General features: G+C 39.1%; 1 protein-coding gene across 2 annotated transcripts in view; it reads left to right on the top strand.

Annotated features, from left to right (window-relative positions):
• Positions 1–14,705, top strand: part of slc6a15 (solute carrier family 6 member 15) — a 43,953-nt gene that overhangs the window by 12,933 nt on the left and 16,315 nt on the right. For both annotated transcript variants that reach the window (XM_072551634.1, XM_072551635.1), the window contains exons 4-5: positions 4,803–4,929; positions 5,943–6,124. In XM_072551634.1, coding sequence (XP_072407735.1) covers positions 4,803–4,929; positions 5,943–6,124 — 309 coding nt within the window. The remainder of the gene's footprint in view (positions 1–4,802; positions 4,930–5,942; positions 6,125–14,705) is intronic.

The raw sequence follows: 14,705 nt of genomic DNA, 5'->3' as shown, positions 1-14,705 counted from the left end.
AGATCAACTGGCAGCTCTCTGAGGTAAGACTTGTCCCCCCAAGTGAGAGGTGGAAACCATCTAGAGCATTGTGTAACTGTGTGGCTGTCATTATTGACAGGAGCGAGAAAAATCCTGCCCTCTGAGCATTTTTAAGTTCTGCTTGTAGCCCAATGGAAATTTTCCTATATTCCAATTGGCTGCCTCTGTTTTTCCATAAAATACCACTGATTGAGGGGAAATGAGTTTTTTTCAAAGTCTTGAACTTCAAGAGACCAATTTTAAACAATAATGAGAATTAATGTATGAAAGAAAATTGCACAAATGGGAAGTGGGACTATAAGCCCATAACCCCGAGCCTCTCTGCAAAGTCTGTTTCTCAACCAGATGTTTAATGCATGAGTCTTGTGTCCATTTGAAAAAAGAGATTAGTTATTTTATGAACTATAATTCATCAAAAGTATTGGTATTAAATATATCATCTTCTTTGATATTTTTTGGGGGGGAGGAAAAATTTGTTTACAGCATGGAACAAAACAGGTTTAATTCTGTTTGTTCTGCAAAGGAATGCTTGTTGTGGTCATGGTCCAAACCAATTTTGTTCACTCAAAGCTTCAAGCTTGGGACTGAATTTTATGGAGGCATCAGAGGTCCCATCAGTGGAGCTGAAAAGGGGTGGAGGAGGAGGAGCAAATCTGTTTTGGCAGTCAGTCTGGAGCCTGGCTCACACCCTGTCAGTGACCCACTCTACCTGTTAAAGATGGCATATTGCCCCCAAGAGTTGCTGCCCAACCAGAAGGCCAGCAGCTCAGCAGCGTCAGTGCTGCCACTACTAATGGTGGCCATTGCTGGGATTACATCTCCAGGTTGAGGGTGCATCAATTGTTATGTGTTGTCTGGAGATTACTGGGGCAAATCATGCAGACTCCTGGAGGTTTATGGGGTTGCTGAATGTTGGCAATGCTTAGCCAGCAAAGGAAGGCAGTACCTTCCCAGAGTCAGTTGCCAGAGTGTATATGGCACTTGCTGCACATGATAGAGGAAACCTAGAAGCTTGCAAGATGCCACTGGGGGAAGGAAGAGGCCCTAATTATTCACTTAAATAGGCCTTGAGTGGACAGACCAAATGCCACCTTTCCCATCGATGGAAAGATGGCAAAGCAGTAGGAAGCTAATGCCTTCACCGTGTGCTGTTTTCTAAGATTTGCCTGACTTCTTACCTCACAGCTCATCCCCGAGGGGCTGATAAAATCCAACCTAGAACGTTGTTGACAGAGTGGAGTGAATTTAGCAGTAACTTTGACACAAGTCAGTGTGTGCTATAGCACTTTCACCCAGAGCCTTTGAGGTTTTGCTTTGAATATCTAACTTCTCCCTTTTCTTCTCCAGGGATGGGAGGGGCCAAGACTTCACTTTCTCTCTCTGCGGTTCCTCAAGATTGTTGCATAATGATATCAGAAACAGAGCTGAATTTACCATTCATCAGAGACTTCATTTTTACCTTCGTTATCAGCATTGCAGTTTTACTGTACCATTATGATAATTATCAGGGGCCATTCATAATGTATCAAAGGTGACAGAGAGAAACACAAGGTCCTGAAAGCAAAGCAGAATAATTCTCAAGCTTTCTTGCTAAAACTTCCCTATTTCTTCTAGTTACATCTGATGGATTTCTCCTTCTTGTGTGACTCGCTTAAACCCCGGTAACCTGAAATACAGTTTGCACTGCTTGCATTTGGCTGAAATATATGAAGGTCAAGCTCTGATTTGAAGTTTTGCTGTTTCCACATCCCCCTTTCCCTATTTTCGAGGAATAGCAGATTGGTACATTCTTAGCTGTGACCTAGGAGTCAGCATTAATTTATTCAAGTCATTTGTAATGTTGTTTTATTTAAAAGTAAAAGTATTTGAAGTACTTTAAGGAACCTTGAGGTAGTACAGGTCATGATTATAAAGGAGTGTGGCAATGAGCCATGCTACAAGCAGGGGCAGGTTGTCATTAAAAGTTTCCTGAGCATTTAGAGCTTGTACACTTTATTTGTTGATTTTATGTCAGTGTGTATATATAAAATGTTGCTTCTTTATTAATTGACATAAGGTCAGCATGCTCTTCCCATTGATCCCAGACACTGGAAAGTTCGCAGTGACTTCTCAGTCACCCCCACTTCCCAGAATCTTACTGCAAAGATCCTCTTCCATGCTTTCACACTCAATTACATTACATCCAAGGTCACAAGTCTGTATTCCAATACAATTCAGCTTCAGAGCATCCTCCAACTGCTTCCAGATTTTGGTTCCATAAATTCCATACCTGAGTCCCTTTACTTCAAAACCCAGGAACCCATCACCAATATTCCCAATCCTGGAGCCCCAGACTCTAGAACCACACTCCCAATATCCTTGACTGTCTATAATCCGGGTTACTGTCTCTCATACCCCCCTCCCACCGCTCCCCCCCCCCCCCCACCCCCAGTATTTTCTGCATTTTAAAATTTTTAAGGCATAGCTAAACAGATATAATTATTGAGCTTCACTATTTACAGCTTCAGGAAAACCATGACCCAACCATTCCAATGGGAAAATCTTTCATTTTTGATTGCAATAAAAATCTAGTTTAATTAATTTCAGAATCATAAATCAGTAATCCAGGAACATTCATGCATTTCTTGAAATGATGAATTAATGTGAAAGGCAGGAAGCAGTATTGTTTTGCTGTTGAAGTACAGCTGTGTGCAACTTAACAAAATTTAACTTTCTAAAGGTGGGTGGGAAGATAAAAAGCTTTTAAATTCTCAAATCCAGACCGAGCTGTTCCACTTCTGCTTTTAATGGAGTTGGGTGAGGAGTACATCTGCTTCCATTTCACCTGATTGTTTTTTTTTTGCCATGAATTCTGTGTCTCAGGAGACTTGAAATGAAAAGGAGGTGAGATTCCTGAGGCAGGTATTTTCATTGCACTGCAGGAGAAAGGAGAAAGTTAAAAATCACACAACACCAGGTTATAGTGCAACAGATTTATTTGGAAGTACTAGCTTTCAGAGCGCTGCTCCTTCATCAGATTACTAGTGGAGCAGGATCATAAGACACAGAATTTATAGCAAAAGATCACAGTGTCATGCAATTAAAATGATATATTGAATAAACCTAGATAACCCTAAGTTATCTCAAGAATGTGACTTTAAAGAAGTTCTGGGATTTACGTATTAATGAACCGAAATCTGCAATGCTCATTCTAAAAGATGAAAGACATAACAACAATCTAGGTTTGTTCAATGTATCGTTTTAATTGCATGGCACTGATGTTTTGCTATAAGTTCTGTGTCTTATGATCCTGCCCCACTAGCTACCTGATGAAGGAGCAGCACTCTGAACACTTGTACTTCCAAATAAACCTGTTGGCGTATAACCTGATGTTGTGTGATTTTTAACATTGTCCATCCCAGTCCAACACCGGCACCTCCGGATCATGGAGATAGGAGAAACAGGACTCTTCTTCAATTCTAACAAGCACATTTTGGCACTGACTCCCATTGTTTATCACCTCCTTTTCACTGACAGTGAGCTTTCGTTGATAAATGGTGGTCTAATAGGTTATGCCCACATCCTGTGAAAGAATGTTAAAGAAATGGGCTGACTCCTCCAGTATGACTCTCATAATTAAGTTCCTCATGATGTCCAACTTGGCCCTCTCCTGTCTGGTCAGAATGCTCACATTACATGGCATTTGCTTCCCTGCCTAACAGGTCAACTGAATCCTGAACAAAGGTTGAAATGAGAAAAATATTCAAAAAATGTTAAACATCTTGCAGTTAATTTCTGCAGAACGTCAAGAAAATCTGTAAGTTCCTTGCCTGAAAAGTCCAAAAAATGTTTGGACTCCAACATTTTCTTCCAAGATCAAATAAATATTGAGAGTTCTGTATGTACCTTTAAGGAAAAATGATGGCTTTGATTCTTCATGCCTTCCTGATCAATTAGAAACTTATTGTATGACACAGATCAAGAGGTCAATTACCGGCCAGACAGCTTTTGTTTTGCTGTAAATCCTGAACTTAATTAGGAAATATGTTCCATTGACAACGACAGAATGAATTATTTTTAAGTGTGCATGTTTGATATAATGACAGGGGAAGGAAATTGAATGTTTCCCAAGATGTTAGTTACAGAAGGGATACAAATTGGAGATTCCTGTTAAATCTGTATTGCTACTTCATTCTCTTAGTGGTCCTTCATATACACAATACACAGCACCAATTTCATCTATACTGATACAACCAAGCTTTATTTTCACACTTCCACACTGACTTATTCAATGAATCACATTTGATTAAAAAGCATAAGACCCATAGAATTCTTATTGCTTTTCTACACTTAAACATGTGAGATCTGATTCAAGCTAATACAATTGCTGTCCTTTTTTCGTCAGTGACTAGTCATTAAACAAGTGAAAGAAATTACTTTGGAAATTTCTTTTCAATCATTGAAAGTTATAGGGTAGAAAACATATTCAAAGATTTGATGGTCATGACTCAGCTACATACTTGACAGGCTCGAATAACTTTCAACCCAGAAAATTGGAATAACATAGAATGCGTTAATTGAATGCATTCATATCAAATCTCCAACAGTGTTAACTATGGAGTGAAAGGAATTTGATGTCTACAATTAAATGCTATTTCAGCACAGCATGATTTGCAGATTATAATTGGTCTAAATGGAAAGGAATGTTTTGAAAATATTGTTAATAAGAAAAAATCAGTGGGATGTCTTGTATTCAGGCCAGTGAAAGGATTATAAAATACTTCTTGTTGTTTTCATTTTAGGTGTGCTTCTTTGTCGCTCTGTACTATAATGTTATTATTGGGTGGAGCTTCTTTTATTTGTCAAAGTCCTTTCAGCATCCATTGCCCTGGGATCAGTGTCCCTTGGAAAAAAATGGCAGCCAGACCTGTGAGTATCCAACAAAACTTTGTGCAAAAACAGCAAAGGTGATGTGAGAAAAGGTCAGAGGTCACATTACACCAGGTTATAGTTCAACAGGTTTATTTGAAATCACAAGGTTTTGGAGCACTGCTCCTTTGTCAGGTCATCTGATGAAGGGGCAATGCTCCAAAAACGTGTGATTTCAAATCAACTTGTTGGACTATAACCTGGTGTCGTGTGACCTCTGACCTTGTCCACCCATGTCCAATGCCAGCACCTCCATATCATGGCTACAACGTGAGAAAAGGCAGCAAGTAGTTTGGATATGGAAAGCACTGCCTGAAATTGTGGTGGAGGCAGGTTCATTAGAGGCTTTGAAGAGAGGATTGGTTGATTATTTGGACATGTGTTCAAGAGTAATGGGATAAAAGTAGGAGATTGGCTCTAGTTAATGTTTGTCATTTGAAGAGCTTGAACCAACACGGTGGGTTGAATAATATCCTACTGTTAGGAGATGACATTGTGTTCAGAAAAAATTTCCATGAATGTTGCTAGGGTTGGAAGGTTTGAACTATAGGGAGAGGTTGAAAAGGCTGGGGCTGTTTTCCTGGGAGCATTAGAGGTTGAGGGGTTACTTTACAGTGGTTTATAAAACCATGAGGGGCATGGATAGGGGAAATAGACAAGCTCTTTTCCCTGGGATGGGGGAGTCCAGACTAGCAGGCATAGGTTAGGTTGAAAGGGGAAAGATTTAAAAGGGACCTAAGGGGCAACTTCTTCATACAAAGGGTGGTGCCTGTATTAAATGAGCTGCCAGAGGAAGTGGTGGAGGCTAATACAATTACAGCATTTAAAAGGCATCTAATTGGGTATATGAATAGGAAGGGTTTAGAGCAATATGGCTCAAGTGCTGGCAAATGGGACTAGAATAGGTTCGGATATCTGATTGACATGGAAGATTTGGACCGAAGGGTCTGTTTCCGAGTTGTACACCTTTATGACTCTTTTGAACAAATGTGGATATCTTCCTGTCTTTTCAGTTGTTGTGCCTGAATGTGAGAAAAGCTCTGCCACTACATATTTCTGGTACCGAGAGGCACTGGATATATCTAACTCTATCTCAGAGAGTGGGGGTCTGAATTGGAAAATGACTATCTGCCTCTTCATAGCCTGGCTTATGGTTTGTCTTGCCATGATCAAAGGCATTCAATCTTCAGGAAAGGTTAGTGCTTTTCTTGACTCTGTTAGTATTAAGATTTCCATCTTTTTCCAGATTGCCTATTTTTGCAGTGAGCCAACTTATTTCTGGTCACATTTGAAAGTATGAGAAATTGTATTTACTCATTTATTCTCAAGTAGAAATTACAGTCCTGAAAATTTTGAGTCTTGCTTAAGAGACATACAGATTAGGTCATTGTGCTTGATTCAGAGCACTGCCTATGTTGTAGTCATTACTCGTAAAAGTCCAGACTTCATTTAACACAAAGAATTGTGAAACTGGTTAAATATATTGATCTTTGGAACAAGAATATTTCCCTATTTCTTAACAGAGAATTAATCAATCCAAAACATACTTCAAATTCAAACCTTTCACGTTGATGTGATTTGTTTTTGACACAATCTAGCCAAACGGTGAAAAAAAACCCTTTTCCTGACTTTTCATTACCTGGGCTCAGAAAATGCAGTTAGGAAAAAAAAGTCACAACATCATGCTTCAATCAGTTTATGGTAGGTTCTTGGTTTCAACCTGGGATGAATTACACAAAATTTCATCACAGGAGGCATCGAGCAATTGTTACACTGAAATGGAAGAGTTGCTGAAGCCACATACTATTTGTACCCTACTACCCTTGGTAATTTTACAGCTTCTTCTCATTGTCTTGTTACTAAATCACAGATCCATTTTAATTTGAATGACAATAAAGATGGCATGTAAACTTGACCACTATCTTATCATTCCAGACTTCACTAACAAGAATTGATGTTACTGTGTGTTTTGTTTACTTAGAATACCTCAGCTGCAGCTTCGGCTCTTGGGGTCATGATATAAACCTACTTTAACAATTCTAGTTTCCTGAATTAAATGTTTGACTTTAGCTTCTTCTACTTCCAAGCTGTTTTTCTGTTTCTGTCTCATAGAACATGGTACAAAAGTGTCCATCAAAATAATGTACCTTTCTTATTTCTGTATTTCAAACAGTAATTTTCCAGCCTCCCAGAAAAGTGGAATCAATGTTCATGTCAGTACATTATAATTTATAACTCTAGATGCAAGCAGAGAGAAAAGTAATTAAAGTCAAATGATATGAACCCTTACCATTATGTTTTAATTTGCACTGTTGGATTAGAAGATCTCCCCAATTTGTAAACATCTGTCTCACAAATGCCCATTCTCACAAATGTGACATGGTTTTAAAGTTTAAAGATGTGACATATGGACGTTTCCTTACTTATGAACAGTTGTTCTCTATTACCCTGAATTGTGCTCCAACTTGTAAATAAACTTACTTGCAAATGGATTTCAGCATGGAGCCCATTCACTACCCAGGGACTGCTCGTATTTTCTTAACCTGCCCATAAACCATAGATGACGTAAGTCAGGAAGAGTCTATTGTAACAGTATTTATTTGGGATCCTTTAAAGGGAAGAATAGCACGCAGGTTTTCTTAATCTCTTGAGAGTTCTGAGCCTTAAAGGCTGCTATAAAGTCCATCTCTTTGTTGCTTTTCGTGCTGTTCTAATCTGCTGTTCTATTTAGCTCCCATTGCTTTCCTTGAACTGGATGCCCTTGTGAGATACCTGTACTGCCAGGTTTTCCACCTTACCAAATGACAAGCTGCCAATCAGTTCACCAATTGTGCACCTTTCTTTGAATGTGGTGGTAACAACTAAAATAAGCCAGGTGTCTCTGAAATGTTTTTAGGCAGCAGCAAAGTCATCTGGTTGCTTATTTTCCCTCTGGACCCCAAACCCCATTGTGTCTTTGGCTCTAGGACTTAGGAACAGGAATAGACCATTCAGCCTCTCAAGTCACTTTCACCGTTATGGATCATGGCTGATCATCTACAGACACCATTTTCCAGTTCTATCTGTAACTTGTTTGATATTCTGAGTAACTAGAAATCTATCAATTCCTGTCTTTGACATACTGACATCAACATACTCAGTCAAAGCTCCCTGGTTTAGATCATTCCAACTGGGTGAAGAAATTCATTCTCCTATCTTTCCTCAATGGGTTGGTCCTCATTCTGAGACTGTGACCCTGGTTCTAGACACTCACAGATCCAGCTCCTCCCTCCATCACACCCACCCCCTCACTCAACCATCCCCAGCACACTCTTCCTCCCATCCAAACTCAGTTGGATCAATTCCTTTACCTTCATTTAACATCATGGAATAATACCTGGAGGGAAAACCAGGCAAATAAAAAAAAAAGCAAGAGAGGTTTGACAGAGGATGGGAGTTTGGTCGCATCGACTGATCACACTGGTATTGAAGATGAAAATTTACCTTTTCGTATGTGTGTGTGTGTCTCTCTGATTACCCGACAGCAGCTTTACTAAAATAAAATCAGGAGCTCATTCAATGGAGACAAAATCCCCAAGCATGTATGCCTCAGGGAGTCTGTGTTACATGAAAAAAAGAAATGCATCACTTTTTAATGGATCTGAGTCCCAGCAGTGCACTAGTTCAAAGGATTGGAATGTTTCCCCTGAAAATGCATTTTGTCTCTGATTATGGTGGAGTTTCTGAACATCTGTGACAGGTAATTGTGTGACAATCATGAAGCCTGTGGAATGTGGGGGGGGGGGGGGAAGGAAGGCTCTATCCCAAGTTCAGAACATCAATTAAGGCAGGGGAATTGGAGCTGGAATGCTAGATATATTTATGATTTGTGTGATGATTCAGTGTTTGCCTTTTCTTTGAAGGGGATATAGGGGGCAGTACATGGGGATAAGAAAATATCCTGTTTGTTTTTTTTATTAAAAGTTATTTTCCCTTGCAAGTGGTTGGTTAGAGGGTGTGATAAGAATTACTTTGTGCAGCATGGTGGATGAATATTTATAAAATATAAAACATAAGACAATTAGACCACACAAAGAAGCAAATTAACAGAAAGATATGGAAGTCATAACATACATGATAGCCTGGCTACACATGGTAAACAAAAGGAAACCTACTCTAAACAAACAGGGTAAGCAATGGGCCTGTGAAGGGGTTTTGTTTTCCAGCATGATATTCCCATGATATAACAAAACAAACAGGTTCTAATGATCTGGGATCTGTCTTCATAGAGTTAGCAGAAATGCACTTTTCCATTGTCTTCATTTTCAACAATGGGATTAATTTGTTCATTGCTGTCTTGTAAAAGCTGCACTTTGATTTAAAAAAAAGATAATTTGCAATATGTATTCTAACATCCAGACTTTATAATGATTTTTTAAAGTAAACCATGATGGAAATCTGTGATTTCGGAAAAAAATGTATTTAATTACTTAAATAATATCTTTGTTAAACTAGTGTATGGGCTCATTTTGCTCCATGTTCTCATCTATAATATAATTCGAATAACTCAGCAAAGTCCAATTATTAATTCACCTGAAAATCCTTCTTTGCCATTCTCAAGGCAAAAGCAAAATACTGCAAACATTGCAAATCTGAAGTAAAACAGAAAATGTTGGAAATACTCAGTAGGTCAGATAGCATTTGAGTCACAGACCCCCAAACATCTGTCATTCTCCACAGCTGCTGCCTGACCTGCTGAGTATTTCCAGCATTTCTAAGGATTTGGATTCTAAAATTTCCAAAGTTTTATTTTCCCCTCAAAACAATCATTCTGATCACAATTGTCTGTTACGTTTTGATTCAAAGAAGCTCCTGAGTTACCTGGCTGTGAAAGCATACACAGTGAAGTAGGCTGGATTTAAATGAGATTAGCTCAGATGTCTGCTTGTAAGGTCACAGTCTAGTCTGTCTATTAATGATGCCATCTGCCCAGTATTACTAAATCACTCCACTGATGCTTATTTATTCATACACCCAATTTCCTGCATATGACAAATTTATGGCTGGATCAGTTAAAAAGAAACTTTTTAATTTATAATTTAAAAAAAAATTTAAATTTTAACCATGCATGTATTAGTTGGTAAATCTCATTTCATACACAAGTTAAGGGAGTATGTTTACAAAAACACCAAACTTATGACTCTTTTGTGCATGTCTCTGGGAATTTCGACAAAATTTCTTTTGTGTGCTCCTGTTTTGTCTTTTGGGTTTTAATTTCTTGAAAATCGAGCTGAACTGCTTGCTCAGTCAAAACCCAGAGTGGTCGTCTTGTATTTACCACTCCTTTAAACGTGCATCGGGTGATTTAAAACTAAGTGAACAACCAGCCACACAGCAGCCTTTAAGACTGACATTATTAGAAATATGCTTCCTTATCCCTCTCAAATGCACTTCAATGTTATTATACAGTAAGCTGCATTATTCATTTACTTGCAGAATTAATTAGCTCTTACTCAGCTCCCTGAGGAGAATGTGCTACATCGATAAAACACCCTTCCTTGCCCTAACAATATTATAAATATTCATGTGGATGCAGTTTCAATAATATGCCTGTAATTATAGAAATGTCTAAGCAGATGAAAAAACGAGCGGTCTGATTTCTAGACCCTAAAATTGATGCGAAATTGAGATAACCAGTTATTCTCTCCCTTATTTTACATCAGATTTCTTTCAGGGTAATCTCAGAATGTAGCAAGAATAGATGGACTGTAAATACACCCTCCTGATTTAGGCAAGGAGGCTGGTGTGTTGTGGGGCTGGTGTATAATGGGATGAGAAAGAGAAGTGTGGAGACTGTTTTGTCTTCTCAGCTACCCTGATTAAGATTTGGGAAGAAGGAGGCAAATTGAAGCCTGAACTGGCCTCATTCTATTGTAGCTGGTATTCACCCAGCAGCCAGAAGGGGTCATGCATGAGTATAAACTGCCAGACAAGTCCTGCAAAGCAAACATGCAGCGAAGGAGGAATTCTTTACTCCCTGGATATTTCTTTTCAAACAAAGGGACGATCATATGGCAAGGAAGACCCATATGAGAAGACCCCACTTTCCTTTTAAACAGACCCACTCCCTTACTGTTGGAGCCTCCCTATATTCCTCAAAGCCTTCAGTTATGAGTCTACTTCTATACATGACAGTAGTGCAATCAGTGGCCATTGCTCATGATAGTGCCATTGGTAATAGAGAGCTGCTAGCCTCTGATGAGCTGGCAGGTCTTGGAGGTGGATCATCTGCTTTGAAGATGCCTTGGACCCAGTCACTCACCAGATAATGCCTGAAGAATGTCAACTTCGGTTGGGGGGAAATGATTGCTGTGGCATTGTCCCCAGCTTTGTTGCTGCCATGATCATCATCATTTGGGACACAGAAGGAAGCCATTTGGCCTATTGAAATTCTACTAGATCCCAGCTGGGCTATCAAGTTTGTCCCACTCATCCACTCCTTTCCTATAGCCCTACAGGTTTACTTCCTGTTGAAATAATCGATTGTTTCTGCTTCAGCCACTCTGATTGGAAGTGATTTTAAGGTGATCAACACTCTCTGTGGAAAAATTGCTCCAAGGGCTCTTGTGGCACTGTGGTAGTGCCCCTGCCTCTGGCCAGGAGGCCTGGGTTCAAGAGTCCTATGGTCCAAAGGCATTTAATAATATATCTAAACAGTTTGATTCGAAAACATGTAAAAAGTTTTCTTCCTTCTTGTCCTGTGTGCCTTGCCCAGAATCTTATTTGAGTCCCAGACCTTTGACCATTAGTCGATGTGGAAGAGCTTTTCCTTTTACATTCAGTCGAACCTTGTTATAGCTGTGGACATCTCTATCAATCTACCCTATTCTCTCTGTCTCCAAGGAAAACACTGACCTTTCCAATTGAACCTTGAAACTAAAACCCTCCAACTCTATAACAAGTTTGGTCTTCTCCTCTGCAACCCATCAAGGTACTTCATACTTTTCCCAAGGTGCGATGATCAGTCTGGATGCTACAGCCTAGTTGGATCCTAACCAGAGGGCTATACCATTTCAGTATAGCCATGTTTTTGTACTCAGTCCTATCTTTATGAAGACAAGCTTCTATATGCTGTGCTAACCACTCTTTTCATATGTCCTCCTTACACCTTGAAAAATCAATATGCATGCATCTACAAGTCTCTCTGTTCCTGCAGTCTTTTTAGAATTGTTTACTAAGCTGAGATCGCCTGTTCTGATCTCTTTTGCCAAATTGCATCACCTTTCATTTGGCTGAATTAAATTCCATCTGCCACTTGTCTCCCCATTCTGCTAACCTGTTGCAGTGTTGTTTACCACTTGTTTACCACACCTCTTAAGTTTGGTGTCATCTCAAAATTGTGAATTCCCCCCCATCCCTTACCCCCTGTTCTCTAATGGAGCTTGAAAAAGAACTCTATCCCATCTTCCTTTAATACACTGAATCCAAGCCATTAACGACCCTAAGCTCATGCAGCCTTTCAAGTATTGCCTGCCTGCAATAGCACTCATGTTCTGTTTAGCATAGGTCAAGCAAATAATTGAAGATAGATCGCCGTTAAATTAGGATTTTCTTCATAGCCAACTCAATAATTTTGCTGCACCAATAAACAAGATCAAATTTGGAGACCTTTCAATTGTCTGGTATCCATTTACACTGTCCAACCTTTAGAGTTGCCTTTATTCTCGGCACTGTATTAAAGTACCTCACAATTCTATGGTTGAAAACAACCAGTAACTTATGGAGCTACAAAAAATATATTATGTGATTTTAGAAAAACATGCTTGTAACATCACCAGCATTGACCTTTGGTGAGCACTACTTGTTATGCGTGAACTAGCAATGCCCAATGGATGTCATTGAGATGAATGAGTAGTTCCGCCATTTTTGATATATTGAAAAGATTATTGAGTCAAACACCACTAGAACCGCTTCAGATTAACATTTGTGGAAGTCCATATCTGGAAAGTGGTTTAATTGCTGTCATACACCTGTTAATTACTTATATTTTGAAAATTGTGGAACAAACATAGTCACAGGAAAAAGATGACCAAGATATTTCAGGAGCATTGAATTTATTAAAATAAGAAACTCCTTGGGAGACCTGAGAACTTCATTTAAATGAAAAAGTTTGGTTATAGAGAGACTCTTCTGTCTGTAATGCGGTGAATCCTTCATACACCTATAGTGAACAGCCCTAAACTAAGCTAACTTTTCAAAGTTGCCATTCAATGAAAATAATAAAATAAGTTGATTTAACATTAACTGAACTGGCTCCAGTTTCCTGAGGCTGAGTAGATATTTTTGGGATTTCTCAAAATGTCATTAGAGAAGTTCAAAGGAGATTCTCAGACTTAGGTTTCACTTGTTCTTGATGACCTTTGTTATATTTAGGAGATGTTAGAAGAGAGCATGCTGTTCCCCAAAATAAGTTACTGATGTGAAACCGTTGGTCCTTTCTAGGGCTATGTTTATTCAACATAACACTGTGACAGTGATCCATTATCAATGTTTTTAAAATAAGCCATAACATTTAAAAACCACTAGAAAAAATAAAGAAGAGAAAGATATATTTTGAAGATAAGTCAGCAGAAATTCAGAGGTCAACACAATGTTGAAGATCAGTCTAAAAAGATGATTGAGTAACGAGACATGCAGAGCTGAGAGGACTGAGTTTGACCTCCCAGAGTGCACTAGTATAGTGAGACTAAAGTTAGTGGCATGGTGAGGGCAGCACAGCTATTTTTGACACTCCTTATTGAAATGAAATATAACATAAGACTTGAATGCACACACAGTCCAAAAATTATGAAGCATGAATTTATTATTCTAAAAGCATCAGGTCATCACAAACATGAAGGGAAATTAAAGTTATCCAGGAAGCAGTTGCTGTCTGCACATGAATGAAAATATGGTTCACATCAGCTAGAGGAATCCTTTGCTTGTCTACTCCTTTTTCCTATGAGACCTTCTTCCCCAAAGACACCCTCTTTTTCAGAGAGGGTCAATTTGACTACTCCAGCTATGTTCCCTCATTGTTGCCACCTGCTCAGTGGAGGTCCTGGTATAACTGCTGTAGCTGCCCTGTCTAGTGTGCTCCCTGTCTGTTGCCACCTGGTGCTGGAGATTCCATTACACAAGCAGTGTCTGATAAAAGACCACCTAAGTTGATAAATGTGACCAAAGTGGACATTTTTTCAGTCATGCTCCAAGCCAACTTTAAAGGCACCATCATCCCATCAAATGACCTCCGGCTTTAACTTGGGGCTGTCTCCTCTCTATTGTCTGCTCACAACTAAGTCATATTTCCTCCAACCTTTGCTATGCCTTTATAACTTTGTATTTCTGGTATGTCCATTCATGTGTGTATTTTGGCTGTCATTGTAACCCTAAAAATCTTCTAGGTTCCATTATTTCCTCTCAATTGCTCTAACCTTCTATTGTCAGGTATTGCTGAATTGCATCAGACACTATTAAGTCTCTATACTCTTCAAAACATTTTATTATTCTAGATCAATCTTGGATACCCAAATAAGCTCTCTCCCTGTTCTCCATTTGATCAACAATCTCCATATTTTCTCCACAACATCTCCAACTGCTGACAGCACCAGCAAATGTGAAGGTCACCAGGAACTCTTTCATAGGCTATCTATTTAGCTGCTTGTGCCACAGTCATTGCCGTCCAATCTGTAAAAGCTTCCTATCCCTAACCAAGAACTCATCTTTTTCCAAATCCATGCCCCCCCACCCCACCTTAT

This window comes from Chiloscyllium punctatum, chromosome 32 (assembly GCF_047496795.1).
Source record: "Chiloscyllium punctatum isolate Juve2018m chromosome 32, sChiPun1.3, whole genome shotgun sequence".
NCBI lineage: Eukaryota > Metazoa > Chordata > Chondrichthyes > Orectolobiformes > Hemiscylliidae > Chiloscyllium > Chiloscyllium punctatum.
Note: the sequence above shows the minus strand (reverse complement) of the source record. Positions and strands in the feature narration are given on the sequence as shown.